This window comes from Misgurnus anguillicaudatus, chromosome 8 (assembly GCF_027580225.2).
Source record: "Misgurnus anguillicaudatus chromosome 8, ASM2758022v2, whole genome shotgun sequence".
Classification (NCBI taxonomy): domain Eukaryota; kingdom Metazoa; phylum Chordata; class Actinopteri; order Cypriniformes; family Cobitidae; genus Misgurnus; species Misgurnus anguillicaudatus.
The window spans coordinates 33006013-33020517 of NC_073344.2; the positions used below are offsets into that span (position 1 = coordinate 33006013).

General features: G+C 36.6%; 2 protein-coding genes across 2 annotated transcripts; both read left to right on the forward strand.

Moving 5' to 3' along the window:
- The first annotated feature begins 299 nt into the window (after window positions 1-299).
- atp5mc3b (ATP synthase membrane subunit c locus 3b) lies at window positions 300-3025 on the forward strand. The gene is made up of 5 exons (XM_055213237.2): window positions 300-369; window positions 580-667; window positions 1385-1462; window positions 2107-2297; window positions 2730-3025. Exons 2-5 carry the CDS (start codon window positions 629-631, stop codon window positions 2842-2844), a joined length of 423 nt encoding a protein of 140 aa, XP_055069212.1. The 5' UTR covers window positions 300-369; window positions 580-628; the 3' UTR covers window positions 2845-3025.
- Window positions 3026-5298: 2273 nt separating this feature from the next.
- Window positions 5299-14373, forward strand: chrna1 (cholinergic receptor, nicotinic, alpha 1 (muscle)). Its single transcript, XM_055214198.2, has 9 exons — window positions 5299-5483; window positions 8200-8342; window positions 9601-9645; window positions 11914-12023; window positions 12115-12310; window positions 12401-12638; window positions 12870-13093; window positions 13189-13428; window positions 13553-14373. The coding sequence occupies exons 1-9, from the start codon at window positions 5354-5356 to the stop codon at window positions 13679-13681; spliced, it is 1455 nt and encodes a 484-aa protein (XP_055070173.2). The 5' UTR covers window positions 5299-5353; the 3' UTR covers window positions 13682-14373.
- The last annotated feature ends 132 nt before the right edge of the window (window positions 14374-14505 follow it).

The window sequence follows — 14505 nt, forward strand, 5'->3', positions numbered from 1 at the left end:
ATGGTTTAACTACACTAACCATGGTTGTCAAAACCATGGTTATTTTGTGGTTCAGTGGTTCTACATATGTAACAATGTTCTTTTTACTGTAGTAAAACCATGGCTAATATTCTTAAGGGATGTGCTTATAAACGTGTAGCTATGTCCTTTTAACCACACAAAGATATCGAGAAAAATCTTGAAACATATTACAGTACGTGCACAAGGGCCGCAAAAGTTTTACGTTCCTTTGTCCTCTGTGTCAGGTTTAAATAAAGCACTATCGAATGACCTTGAACGCGAACGCGTCAGACGCACATCCGGGTGCTTCATTAAATAGAGGATCGGGCATGCGCAGTAGCTCCTGAGCGGTTCGACCTCTGCAGCCGGGTAAGTGAAGGAGAGCTACACGGGAGCCGGTGAAGCTAAATCATTACAATCTTTTACCATCGTTACATTTTAGATACAATTATTCAAATTATTTGCGTTATTTCATACTCTACTGCTATTGTTTATATACCAGGAGGAGCTATTTATTCCAGGCTGCCTTCTGAACGAGCCGATATCGTATTGACCTTAAACTGTCGGCTTTTTTCACAGAGACAGACGCGGGTTTATTCCTCACCATACTCAGCGAACTGAATTAAACATGTACGCCTGTGCGAAGTTCGTGTCCACACCCGCACTGGTGAGTATACATAACATTTACAGATTGAATGCAACGAAAATGCGCAGCTGCAGTATTGCGCTTCCTTATATTGCAAATTTCGGGAGTGCTAGAGGCCTGGTGTGTTTGACTTCATGTGCATGCTTTGCCTGTATCCATCATAACCAAAAATGACTGCACAATTCGTTTGTCTGTGTGTCATTGTGCTTGAAAATGTCATTGGACCGTTCATGTTTGCTGGGTTGCTAATGCTAACATCTGAATGGCTGTTCCACTGACGTCAAGGTCATTTTAGAAATCTGACAGCAAACCATAATGTTTCATTGCCTGCTGAGAACATGCAAGCAGAGCTCATAATAAAAATATAAGTCTAGTTTTAGGAAAAACCTAGTCCTGGTTAACCCAGGCCTCTTTGGTCATATCCTGGTTTGTTGGGGTCCTTTGACTCAGAAGGAGCTACTGGATGTTTTAACTTTGATTCATTCAAATATGTGTTTTGGTGATCATGATGGCATTTGATAAATGCTTTGTAAATGCTGAAGAGCTACATTTAAAAATGTAGTTTTAAACTAAATGTATGGTTTTGGATGTGTTGCCACCCAGTTTGTTGTTGATGATGCAATAGTTGAACTTTTAGTTTAATTCAGTATAGCACACAATGAATGCAAAGTAGTTTTGACACATGGTTTTATGGTGTTTCGTGTTGTTAATCGTCATCTTTAATTTGTCTTTTCTTAGGTCCGCTGTGGCTCAAGGGCGCTGTACAGACCACTCTCTGCCACCGTGCTCTCCAGGCCAGATGTCAACACTGCAGAGGCCAGCCCATGGTTTTCTCTAAAGTAACGTAAAGCATTGGCTTATTTTAGACTTGACATCCAAAGTTCCCCCCAGCGTTTAAAAAAAAAAAAGTTGCCAGTCAGCGCCAGCATTTTTTATGATTTTCACAAAGTTTAATGTATCATATGAAAGAACAGACCCTCTGCTTTCCAACAAAAGAGTTTATTTGTTTATCATCACCTCTCAAATATGGGTAAGTTTCTTAAAAAACACCAAATTTTGAGCAAAAATGGGAGATAATTGTATTTTTGAAAATGACTTTTGTTAGAGATCAGATTCAGAACGATGATCAAAACATGGAGTTTTTACTGTTTTTGGATCAGTGGGTGCTTCAGTGTTTTATAAGTTGGTTAAGAGCGCCACCTAGTGGATAGTAGCGGAAATATGGATTGCTTGTCCCAAACCCATCAGCGTTTTCTTTTAATTGAAGAGAGAACTCGTTAATGGTGGGACAAGAGTTCATATCTCAGGTGCTGACTGCTTTTTAAATAGTTGTACTCTAGCAATTATTTAATTTTTGTTTGTCTTGTCCTTTGTTGCTAATTCTAGTTCATATAGCATTGTGGTTCATGATTTTATTATACACATGCTTGTATTGTAAACTTGTTGCTATTTTACTACAGGCCAGCCCAGCCTTCCTGCCACAGTCCGCCCTTTCCCAGGTTGCAGTGCGGGGTTTTCAGACGAGCGCAATAAGCCGTGACATCGACACAGCTGCCAAGTTCATCGGCGCTGGTGCTGCTACCGTCGGAGTGGCAGGTTCAGGAGCTGGAATCGGAACTGTGTTCGGCAGCCTCATTATCGGATATGCCAGGTACTGCAATCTTATCACCGTGGTTCTCAAACTTTTCTGCGTGCGCCCCCCCACCATTGTGTAGGGTGCATCCCTTCATGGCCCCCCACGAGAAAATGTATTACATAAATAGCAAAATTTTCATTTGAATTAAACAAAGCATTCTATAAATTAATGCAGTGTATGTATTTATTAATGTTATAAAACTGGGCACCATCTCGTGCCACCCCCCAGTTTAAGAACTACTGATCTATCAACCGATGCTTTGCTTGAAGGATAATGCTGTTTTGCTTGATGTTTTGCTTTTGAGAGTTCATCAGCTAATATGAAAATATCAATGTGAAAAGGAAACTTAAAAATAGCACATCCTAACTCGATCCATCATCACACATGTCCAGTTCCCTTCAAGAATTTGGCAAAAAATGACCTCTGTCTTGTTGTTCTCTTCCACAGGAACCCATCTCTGAAACAACAGTTGTTCTCGTACGCTATCTTGGGGTTTGCCCTGTCTGAGGCTATGGGTCTCTTCTGTTTGATGGTGGCTTTCCTCATTCTGTTTGCCATGTAAATACTGCTCCGTCCACCCACTGCTGTGACGACGCGCATTTTACACTGGCTACCAAAAGTTGTGTTGGTGTCATTAAATTGTACATTTTCCAAGTTTTTGTTGAAGGCTGAGATAAGGTAAAACATGTATTGTAAAAATGTATCAAGTTACAGAATAAATACATGTATTTCACTATTTAAAATGTTTGATTTTTGTGGGCGTATGAAATCCTATTTGAAAATGGTAATTTTTTTTATATTGGTTTTGCTTTTCTAATGTTACATTTTGACCCTATATGGTCCAACTTAAAATGCTACACGCTTACCCAAAATCTTCACCTTTATCTATGTTAGTTGTGCTTCCCTGTGAATCACTTGTCAGTTTGAGTTTTAGGCTCAAAGGGATAGTTCACCCCAAAATTAAATTTGTAATTTACTCTGCCGCATGTTTTTACAAACTTGTATAAATGTCTTTGTTCTGCTGAACACGTAGGAAGATATTTGTAATGAAGAAAGGAAACGGAAGCACCATTGACTTTCATAGTAGAAAAAAATACTACTGTGGAAGTCAGTGGTGCTCAAAGTTTTGGTTACAAACATGGCTCAAAATATTTTTTGTTCACTAGTACAAATAAGTTAATATAGGTTTGTAACATGAGGGGGAGTACATTAAAAATGAGTTAACTATCGCTTTAAGGTAATTTTAGGTGTCGATGGGGGAAAGAAAGTTTTTTTTCTTAAAATTCTGGGTAAAATAATAGGTTGTTACATTGTGAGGATGCTTTAGGCATTGTAGGTAGAACAGATGCAAAAGACGTTTAGAAGACCCAAACAAGATTTTCAAACCATAAATGAAATGATGTAAAAAATTCATATAGACAATGTTTTTCATGTTTGATCTGCTACTGAACAATATTAAAAAGGGTTAAAGGTGAATTATCAAGGTTATACTTAACTGTCCCACAATTGGGATGTTTGGCATTACGTTCAAAAAAAAATTTAGTGTTAACCTAATCTTGTCAAACTATATAGTTGGAAAGCTCTGTTTTTTTCATATTTTGCAAAAGGATAATGTAGAAAGAGTATTTTTCTAAAATATCATGGCCCAACAGGTTATTTGTAAATACCTTATAAACCTGAAATAATCCTTACAAACTATGTATTTGTTTAAAAGCTCTAAGAATGTAGTTTTCATATTATATAAGGCCATTATATGAAAACTGCATTCTTGGAGCTTTCCAAAGATAGGTTCGTTGTCAAGATTTTAAGATTTATTTGAAAAATATTAGAATTATGAATATATAAGAATTCATGTGTATTCCTACAGGGTCAGTGACATTTAACAAAATGACTGTCACTAAACAATTTCTATCATCAATCAAAACATTTTTGCATTTAATAATAAAGCAGTGACAGTAATTTATTAATTTATGACAAGATTATGCAGCTAACCATTGACACTTAGGGGCGGTTTCCTGGACAGGGATTAGGCTAGTTCTAGACTAAAATAAATGTAAGAGCTGTCCAAACTGAAAACAACTTGGATGGACATCTTAAAATACATCAGTGCCCTTTATTTAGCCTAAAAATGCACACAGGTAATGTTTTTAGTAAGACATGTTTGTTAAAACGAGTTATATTTCCTAATTAAGCTAAGGCCTAGTCCTGGCTTAAACTAAACCCTGTCCGGGGAACCACAGAAGTGACCTTTGTTGGTAAAACCACTAAACGTGTGACAGAAAAATTTGGTTCAGAACTTTTTGAGACTTGTGGTTTTATTTTTATATATAAAAAAATACTATATTACATTGTTTATTTTTTAAATAAATTGAAACTACTATAACAATTTTAATTTAATATTTACTCCAAACACTTAAAAAAAAACTTTAAAGTGTCTTCTTTAAAAAGAAACCAGGATTTTGCATCTAGACAAAAAAAGTTATATTCATTTGAAGGTGCATATCACGTTCTCATAGTTAAAGGGTTAAAGGACATTCTTGTGCAACAGATGGAAGCAGCGCTGGAATCGCTCTCGCGGTACTCTGATGTCACACGCTGATCGGTCTGCGCAGCTCTTTCATTTCAGTCATGGGAAAATAGTAGCATGTAGGATAATTAAACAAGAAATATACACTAGTCAACATTTGAAGTTGATCAAAAAGTTTTTCAAAGTTGTCTTAATACAAAAACGGGTGTTGTTCAAAATTTAAGACAACTTTTATTAATGGTTTTACACCACTTCAAATGTTGACTAGTGTTGCGTACGAGAGCTGAGTGTAAATTGTCTCGATTAGCTGCTAGGGGGCGACACTAGAATGCTAATCGCCACAAATCTATCAGGCATTCCAGATTTTCAGGTTAAAAGGTATATTACTGGGTATACACATGCTCAATCAAATAACAAAATTACTTCAAAGCCATTTAGCAGAGACGTGCTACCGTAGCTTTAAAACACTCTATAAAACCCTGCACGTGCTGCAATGTTTTTCTCGGGCATTGAATTTTGACAGGTGCAAACTCGAGCCACATGCATGTTTAACAATAGTGTTACGGGATCACTTGACCATTCGTCCAGTCTACAGCACGGACGTCTCACGCTCACAACCAGCAAAATGAATTGCTATATTTTGATAATTCAAATATTTTTACTTTCTCTGTTTGGTGAGTAACTGCGTTCTATTGAATATGCTTGTATAATATATGAATATATATTAAATAGACAACAAACTCTTTAAAATTACCACGCATATTAACGCGTATTAAAAGGTAACTGTTTGTGTATAAAAATACTACGTATACCTAGAAATAATAGTTGTTACTAGTACCTCAGCAAGAGTATTTTGTCACCCAACTTTTTTTGAGAAACTACAAGCTTATTTTCAGACGGATGTTGACAAAATATTTAATTGCTGTTGAGCTTTGCTTCTTACAAAGTTTATAACGCTTAAAAGCTTTTTAAAGTTATGTGGGTTACTGTAAGTGGTATGCGCACTACGCGTCCTTTTTGATTGACAGGTGCAAGTGCGCGGCCTGTCGGTTTCATTCAAGGGGTTTGTTTGTGTCATCGGTCAGTGGCCTGTAATCTGCTATTTCTGGTTAAATGTTTATATGACGTTTCTCTTTCATTTATACCTTACCTCTTTTATATAAAAAATATTGTAATACACTATAGTATATTATTGCAATTACTAAATTTTGTTAATGCATACTATGGTATACTGAAGTATTAAGTTAACAGAACATTTTGTAAATACTGTAATATTATTTATTTTACATTATGGTAAGATTCAAAAACACTTAAGTTTCTATGAATTTTACTACAGTAAATTCTAAAGTAGTATAAGTAAATACTGCATAAAGGCTACTGGAGGTGAAATGATACTGTGGGCTGCCAGTTGGGGCCAAACTTAAACAGGAACTAGCACCTACTTTGATTTCTCTATCTATATAACAGGTTTATCTGTTCATGACCTCCCTCACCCACCTCAAATTATCAGTGCTTATTTTGTTTTTTAATGCCCCTTTGTTATGATTTCCATGATGCGCAAAGAGATCCTACACTGTCAGAAAAAAGATTTAAAAATGTACCTTTTCTGTCACTGGGATGGTACCCTAAGGTTATGTTTTGTACCTTTACAGGTATACTAAACATTTTTTACCCGTAAAATTAAACTGGTACAAAATTGTTCCTCAAGGTACACAATAGGTCTTTAAGGTATAGTATTGTACCTCAATAGGTACAACATTTCTATGTGAAGTATACCCATAAAGGTACAAAAATTTACTTTTGATTGTACCACCCCAGTGACAGAAAAGGTACAGTTTTGTACCTTTTTTCTGACAGTGAATGTCCTAAATAATAAAAAACTAAACAAACACCCTTTTTATTATTATCTCTATATAATACATTTGTACATTATGCATTCAGACGCTTTTATTCAAAACTTGAAGTGCATTTAATTTATACGTTTATTAATATGTGTTTTACCTGGGAGTCAAAAACACAACCTTGCAGGACAAATGCAGTCATCTGCCAAGAGTTACAGGAACAAAAACGTTCAAAAGTGTATAAAAAATAGGTGATGACCTCAATTCAACTTAACACATTTCTAAATACGCCAATAAGTCAATAATTTGCATGCACAATTTTGGAATAATTACCAGTGTTGGGGGTAACGCATTACAAGTAACGTGCATTACGTAAAAATATTACTTTTCTGAAGTAACGAGTAAAGTAACTTTACTTTATAAATGTAACATTAATATATCAGTTACTTTTATTTTAAAAAAGTAATGTGAGTTACTTTTCAGTTTAATTAATTTGATAAAAAATTTACTGAATTAAACTGAGCGTAGTTAGTTAAAATTACGCACTCTTATGCGTGCGCCCCTTAGTGGAAACAGTTTGAATCAGAAACGGAGATGGCAGGCCAGAGCTTAACATTTTTAAATACCGAAATACCGTACTTTCCAGACTATAAGCCGCATCATTCAAAAATGCGTCATTAAGACGAAATAACATATATAAGTCACAGTGGACTATACGTCACGTTTATTTTGAAAATTGTTTCACAAAATCCAAGCCGAAGAACAGATATTTAATCTGGAAGTTATTCAACTAAACAATTGCAGACAGAACAGCAGGCTGAATAGATGTCTCTACGTTAAAGTAATATTATCAGTTATTTAAACGATAAACCATAGCATACAGAACTTACCTGGAAGGTTAAATAGGCTAAATTAACCGAACAAGCAACTAGCATACTCGTTGTCTCTTGCCTCATAAATGTCAAAATTAATTCATACTGACTTACAAGGCGCACCTGACTATAAGACGCAGCACCAGCCAAGTTATGAAAAAAAACAGAGGCTTATAGATTGAAAAATACGGTATGCGATTTCTTAATGCAGAACTTCTCCGTCATAAAAAACACCTGCAAGGCCTGAAAGAGATCAAGCCTCAGCCAAGTAAGAAAAAGTATCGCAAAAGTAACTTAAAAGTAACGTTAAGTATTACTTTCCATAAAAAGTAACCAAGTAACGCAATTAGTTACATTTTGGGGAGTAACTTAATATTGTAATACATTACTTTTAAAAGTAACTCCCCAACACTGATAATTACATTTATTATCAAATTTGATATTGTTTTGGGTAGAATAGGAGTACTGACGTTCCACAAACTCCAGTCTTTGTGACTATGTATGTCCTTGTGTGTGCGCGCACAAGTGTTACATGCAGTTGTTAGTCTCCATCAGCTTTAATCCTCAGTGTGTTTCAATACATTGCGTGTTTGTGTGTGAGTAATAAGAGTGGGGTGATAACTTTTTCTCACATAGCAACTAAGTAGTGTGTGTCTACATGTTTGTGTGTGTTGCAGGACCAGGATTGTGCTCGTCAGATGAGACCAGATTAGTACAAACTCTATTTACTGGATATAACAAGGTTGTTCGTCCGGTCAGCCATTTTAAAGATCCAGTAGTGGTAACTGTGGGACTACAACTCATCCAGCTCATCAGCGTGGTAAATTCTCTCTCTTTCTTTCTATCCCCAGTACTGAATCATATATATATATATATATATATATATATATAGTCAGTGGCGTGTTTACCATTTTGGGGCCCTAAGCAAAGGACCTGGGCCCCCTATGCCCCAACATTGCCTAAGGTTTTCCTTTGAATTGCACAACAGCAATATTGAATATTTGGGATAGGACGATAAATGCGGGTACACACTAATAACACCTGGCCGATAACAATTATGAACCGCACAGCCGATATTATGCACATCTTTTTCATGTACTACTGCTTTTGATCAGTAGGAAGTCCTTATCAATCTGAAATCACCATTAGTTTGAGTTGTTTATAAGATGCATTTGAAAAAGCAACACTCGTCAAACATAATCATTATACATATTCTTCATTATCATGAAATACCTGAAAAGGGTTGAAGAACAGTTATATAAATATATCCTTAAGCCATTTCCTGGAGACGAAAAGGGTTCTTCTTCTCGGCCCATATTGTGTGTTAGTACGAAAGCGGCCCCTGGCTTTTGGATGTAGCTGCATTTCACCGTAATTTATTGAGAAGCATTGCAAGCGTCATAGACCCATCCCTAATTTGGGAACCAACCACCGCAAGAGTCTTCTTTTTTTCTGTGTATATGGGCCACACATTGTGATGTCAAAAGAAATCATTAAATAAGTTAAAACGCTTGTGCCCATTTAGCTGGCCCCCAAACCTGCGGGCCCCACGCAATTGCGTGCCATTGTATATAGTTATAGCTATATAGTGAGATATATATTTATTTACATAATTTTAATAACAGATACTTAAATTTTTATATTTGGTCACCTCAGTCTCAACCAAATGTTGACTTTCTTGTTTAGTAATGTAATTCATATTGTTTACATTCACTGTTAAAAATTTCTGTAGAAATGACAGTATTACTAGCAGCTGGTTGCCGGTAAATTACTGTAGATTGAAATTTATGTTATTTACTGGCAACATATTATTCAAAGTGAAATGAACATTAAACGTTAACAAGTCTTTATCTTTACAGAATAAAACTAAAAAAAACAGTTTAATTCTGTAAAGACAAAGACTTTTTAATGTTCATTTCACTTTGAACAAACTGTTGCCAATAAATAACATGAATTTAAATTTACAGTAATTACAGCAATTTTTTACAGTGTTGCAAATACAAGAACAAATCTGCTATACCCTGTTTTCTTTTTCTATTTTCTTCTTCTAATATCTTCTCTATCTTTTTAATTAACAGGATGAAGTGAATCAGATTGTCTCCAGTAATGTTCGACTAAAGCAGGTGCGGTTTTCAGATGGTGTTTGTGTTCCTGCACTGCAAAAAATGATTTTCAAGAAAAAAATCTTAGTATTTTTGTCTTGTTTTCAGTAAAAATATCTAAACTTCTTAAATTAAAATGCTTTTTCTTGATGAGCAAAACAACCCAAGAAATTAAGTCTAGTTTTTAGACCAAAAATATCAAATTTAAAGCAACACTATGTAGTTTTTTTACCTTTAAATAATATCTCTAAAATTATTTCAGTGATAGAACAACTTTTAACTGGACAAATTGTACTGTTGCTGCAACCTGAGCAGCCTCCTAGCTGCTACAAGCACACTCTGAAAGTGGCGGTTGAGGGTAGAGCACAAAGCCCCGGCCCTACCCCTGCCTGCAGAAGAGTGTCTGATACCAGGCACTGTTGCGCTTTTCAACCACATGGGGGAGCTGTAAGTCATTTTTACATGGAAACTACACAGTGTTGCTTTATGTGATTTTGTGCATAAAAAAAAGCCAAAAAAGGCAGATTTTTTTGCTTGTTTTATGCACAAAATCACTTACATTTGATATTTTTGGTCTAAAAACTAGACTTATTTTATTGGCTCGTTTTGCTCATCAAGAGAAAGCATCTTAATTTCATAATTTTAAGATTTTTTTTATGATATCATTTTTTGCAGTGTGTGTGCTGCTATCAGAGTAAAATCGTTAAATGTCACAACTTGATCGGGATGTTTACTGTGGACGAGCAATCCAGATCAGTGGTTCTCGAATTTAGTTGTAAACACCCACAGAAGGTCACTTTTTGGATGTCTAACCTATTTACTCTTCCTGATTGTAAATATCAGCATATTAGCAGAAAGCCCAATGAGCAGATAAAGCATACGTACATAGATAAGGAGTGCCATCGGTCCCATGGACCATAAGTGAGATGTATGTACAGAGACAAGAAAAAGTATATGAACCTTTTGGAATTTCATCGTTTTCTGAATAAACTTGTCATAAAATGTGATCTTCATCAGTCAGAGGTATTGACAAATATAATGCATCTAAAAATAATAAAACAAAACATTCTGATCTTTCATGTCTTTATTAAGAACAACCAAAAAAACTGATTTGAAAAAAGACTGCTGCTTGTGGACAAAGTATGTGAACCCTTGACTTAATGACCTCAAAAAAGCTAATTGGAGTCAGGTTTCGGAAGGAAGCCACTAAAACGTACTAAAATAACATTGCTGCACGCCTGAAGTTTGCAAAAGAGCACATTGACACTCCAAAGCAGTATTGGCAAAATGTTTGGTGGACTGATGAACTAAGATTGACCTATTTGAAAAAAACTCATCGCTACATCTGGCATAGAAAGAGCACTTTGTATCAACATGATGTCAGGGGTGTTCACTGGTATGCTCACACAAAAATCGCTGCAAATTACGCATTGAACTTGTCCTTTAACTGTCTCCAGTTATAGACCATTTGTCTAAGTGTAGACTGATGGAGGTCTAAACATTTTGAGATTGTTTTGTATCCCTTTTCAGCCTTATGGAGTGCAACATCTCTTGATCAGATATCTTTATAATAGCATGGTTCAGAAGAGTTGATGCTTCTTAAGGACAGCAATCTTAAAATGTGTGAGTGTCTAATATCAATCAAAGTTGCACTAAACCACACATTTAAACTCATTTTATTAATTGGACTCCAGTTTGCCAGCTTCTGACAAAAAAAGCTTTCAATAAAGTAATTAGTCCATGGGCTCACTTACATTTTCCTCCAGCACTGTGAATGTTTAATGGGTGTTTCCAAAAAAGACTTATTTTTTAAACTGGAATTATTTATGACTTGTGAGCTTATGCACATCGTGTTTGTTTATTGTTGTGATCTAGATGAGGATCAGATAACATTTTATGGCAAATCACTGTAGAAAACCAGTTCATTCCTAGGGGTTCACATACTTTTTCTTGCCACTGTATATCAGACAATTCTTCAGGATAATGTATGAATGTCTGAACATCAGCTGAAACTGGGTAGAAGGTGGGTGATGCAACAGGACAGCGACCCAAAACAAAGGAGAAAGTCCACAACAGAATGGCTTAAAAAAACGAAATCTGCCTTTTTGTTGACCAGTTATTAATTCTGAGCATTTACTTGAAAACTATGAAATTCCAAAAGGTCTACATAATTTTTCATGCCACTGTATGAATGAAAATAAATAAAGACAGTCAGGAGACATAAACTATATGTATGAGTTTTGTTACTCTCTCAAAATTCTTCATTTCTTTTCCCCATGCTGTATTTAGCAATGGAAAGATGTGAATCTGCAATGGAATCCTGATGATTATGGCGGTATCAGAAAGATCCGAATTCCCTCCACTGACATCTGGAAACCTGATTTAGTTCTTTACAACAAGTATGTGTCTGTCTTTATAAGTTCGGAATTTAAAAATGCATGCATCTCGACTGATTTCAATATATGTGTGTGTATGTTCGTGTGCGCACAGCGCTGATGGAGACTTCGCTATTGTCCACGAGACAAAGGTCTTGTTGGAGCACACAGGTATGATAACATGGACCCCTCCAGCCATCTTCAAGAGCTACTGTGAGATTGTGGTCCTTCACTTCCCTTTCGACCTGCAGAACTGCAGCATGAAACTTGGGACGTGGACCTACGATGGCAACCTGGTCATCATCAACCCGGTAAACATGACATCACACCTGATCCTTGAATTCTGTAATCACCCTTATGTATCTATTCTAAAGAATTAATTTGCACATTTGTGTCTGTAGGACAGTGATAGGCCTGATCTCAGTAACTTCATGGAGAGCGGAGAATGGGTGATGAAGGATTACAGAAGCTGGAAACACTGGGTGTATTATGCCTGCTGTCCGGATACGCCCTACCTAGACATCACTTATCACTTCCTCATGCTCCGCCTTCCACTCTACTTCATCGTAAACGTCATCATCCCCTGCATGCTGTTCTCCTTTCTCACTGGGCTTGTGTTCTACCTACCCACCGACTCTGGTAATCCAATGTGAATGGCCATGTTTATGGATCAGAATATTAACTATCGTGAATATAAGGAGTAAAAAACCACCCAGAACAACCTCACAACCACATATAAACACTTATCATAGCACCCTAGCATTGTGCCCTTGATTTGCACAGATTAATTATAATTTGTAAAGCTCTAGTAACTTTTACCCGTGCTCCTATATGATGTGCCTTTGCCCTGACTCATGTGTTTACATGCAGGCGAGAAGATGACCCTCAGCATCTCCGTCCTGCTTTCTCTTACTGTCTTCTTGCTGGTTATTGTCGAGCTGATCCCCTCCACGTCCAGCGCCGTTCCACTCATTGGCAAATACATGCTCTTCACCATGATCTTTGTCATCGCTTCCATCATCATCACCGTGATTGTCATCAACACGCATCATCGCTCGCCCAGCACACACACCATGCCAGCCTGGGTCCGCAAGGTATGTATGGAGTGTGCATAATTGTTAAAAAACCTTTTCGGATCATTCCTGTACCCCTCACACTCGACGTGCATTGTCTCTCATCTTCTCGATAGATCTTCATAGACACCATTCCAAACCTGATGTTTTTCTCCACCATGAAGCGACCATCACAGGAACGTCAGGATAAGCGCCTCTATCTCACCGATTTTGACATCTCTGACATTTCAGGAAAACCCATGCCAGCGTCCGTCACGTACCACTCTCCCATAACCAAAAATCCAGACGTGCGTAGCGCCATCGAGGGTGTCAAATACATCGCAGACACCATGAAAAGCGACGAGGAGTCCAACAACGTGAGAACATTTCGTCCCTCTCCTTATCTTTCTCTGCTCTGCATATTTCCCCTGCATTACTCTCTCGCGTGACTAATTTTATTCAGCTTCCTCTTTACTTTCGTATTGTCTTTGTGTTTTACAGGCTGCTGAGGAGTGGAAGTTTGTCGCCATGGTGCTGGATCACATTCTTCTGTGCGTGTTCATGGCTGTGTGTATTATCGGCACACTTGGTGTGTTTGCCGGACGGCTGATTGAGCTCAGCATGCTGTGAAGGCCCGGATGAAGCCACGGACCGGAGTGAAACTCCAGCCTTGTCTCGCGATTCTGCTGAGCTGTAGCAGAGGGGTTGCCTGCTCAGACCAGATGTTAATGGAACAGAGGGCTTAGTCAACAACCGAAAAAAACTTTCACAGAAAGTCCTGCTGTCGTACATTATTTCTGTATTACAGTTGCTTCGTTACTCCCTCCAAGTTTGTCGGTATACTGTATGCATATTTATGCCTTAAAGGTGACATGTTTAATTTTATTATATTTATTATAAATACTCTCCCCTATCTTAACAATACAATGTCCAGCTTGACAATGTTTTGAGTTTGGGAATTATTATTTTCTTTTTGGTGACATTACAGCACAGTAATAAAATGTGTGTGACATCACTTATATTTTATTTAGATATTACATTTTATTTGTTTAGAAAAATTCCCAGCGTTTCAATGTTGGCTGACACTGATTTTAGTCAGTGGTTTCTGTTGTTTGGTAATCTGAAGGGGAATTAAGGGCATTTGGGAAACTTTTTGACTTTGAGATGACAGTCAGTTTATCTGGGATCACCCCACTTGAATGTATAAAAATTAAAAAAAAAATGAAATAAATATGTATTTGGTTGTTTGGTTTGTAGAAAGAGCACATTTAAAAATAACTACGGTAAATATAAATAATAAATAAATAGAAATTATTATTTAATGATCTTGTTTTCCTTACACGTTGTGTCCTTGTGTTTGTACAGAAGAGATTGCTACAAATAATGATTTAAGTTTAGTTTAAGAGGTTTTTATGAATAATCAAACAGGTGTTAAAATATAATAGCTAAATATA

Excerpts from the sequence above, each read along its gene's own strand:
- atp5mc3b (XM_055213237.2), top strand. The coding sequence starts at position 629 with ATGTACGCCTGTGCGAAGTTCGTGTCCACACCCGCACTG. Across the intron at positions 668-1,384 it reads TCGTGTCCACACCCGCACTG|GTCCGCTGTGGCTCAAGGGC; the intron begins GTGAGTATACAT and ends GTCTTTTCTTAG. Across the intron at positions 1,463-2,106 it reads CAGATGTCAACACTGCAGAG|GCCAGCCCAGCCTTCCTGCC; the intron begins GCCAGCCCATGG and ends ATTTTACTACAG.
- chrna1 (XM_055214198.2), top strand. The coding sequence starts at position 5,354 with ATGTTTAACAATAGTGTTACGGGATCACTTGACCATTCGTCCAGTCTA. Across the intron at positions 8,343-9,600 it reads TCATCCAGCTCATCAGCGTG|GATGAAGTGAATCAGATTGT; the intron begins GTAAATTCTCTC and ends TTTAATTAACAG. Across the intron at positions 13,094-13,188 it reads TGCCAGCCTGGGTCCGCAAG|ATCTTCATAGACACCATTCC; the intron begins GTATGTATGGAG and ends TCTTCTCGATAG.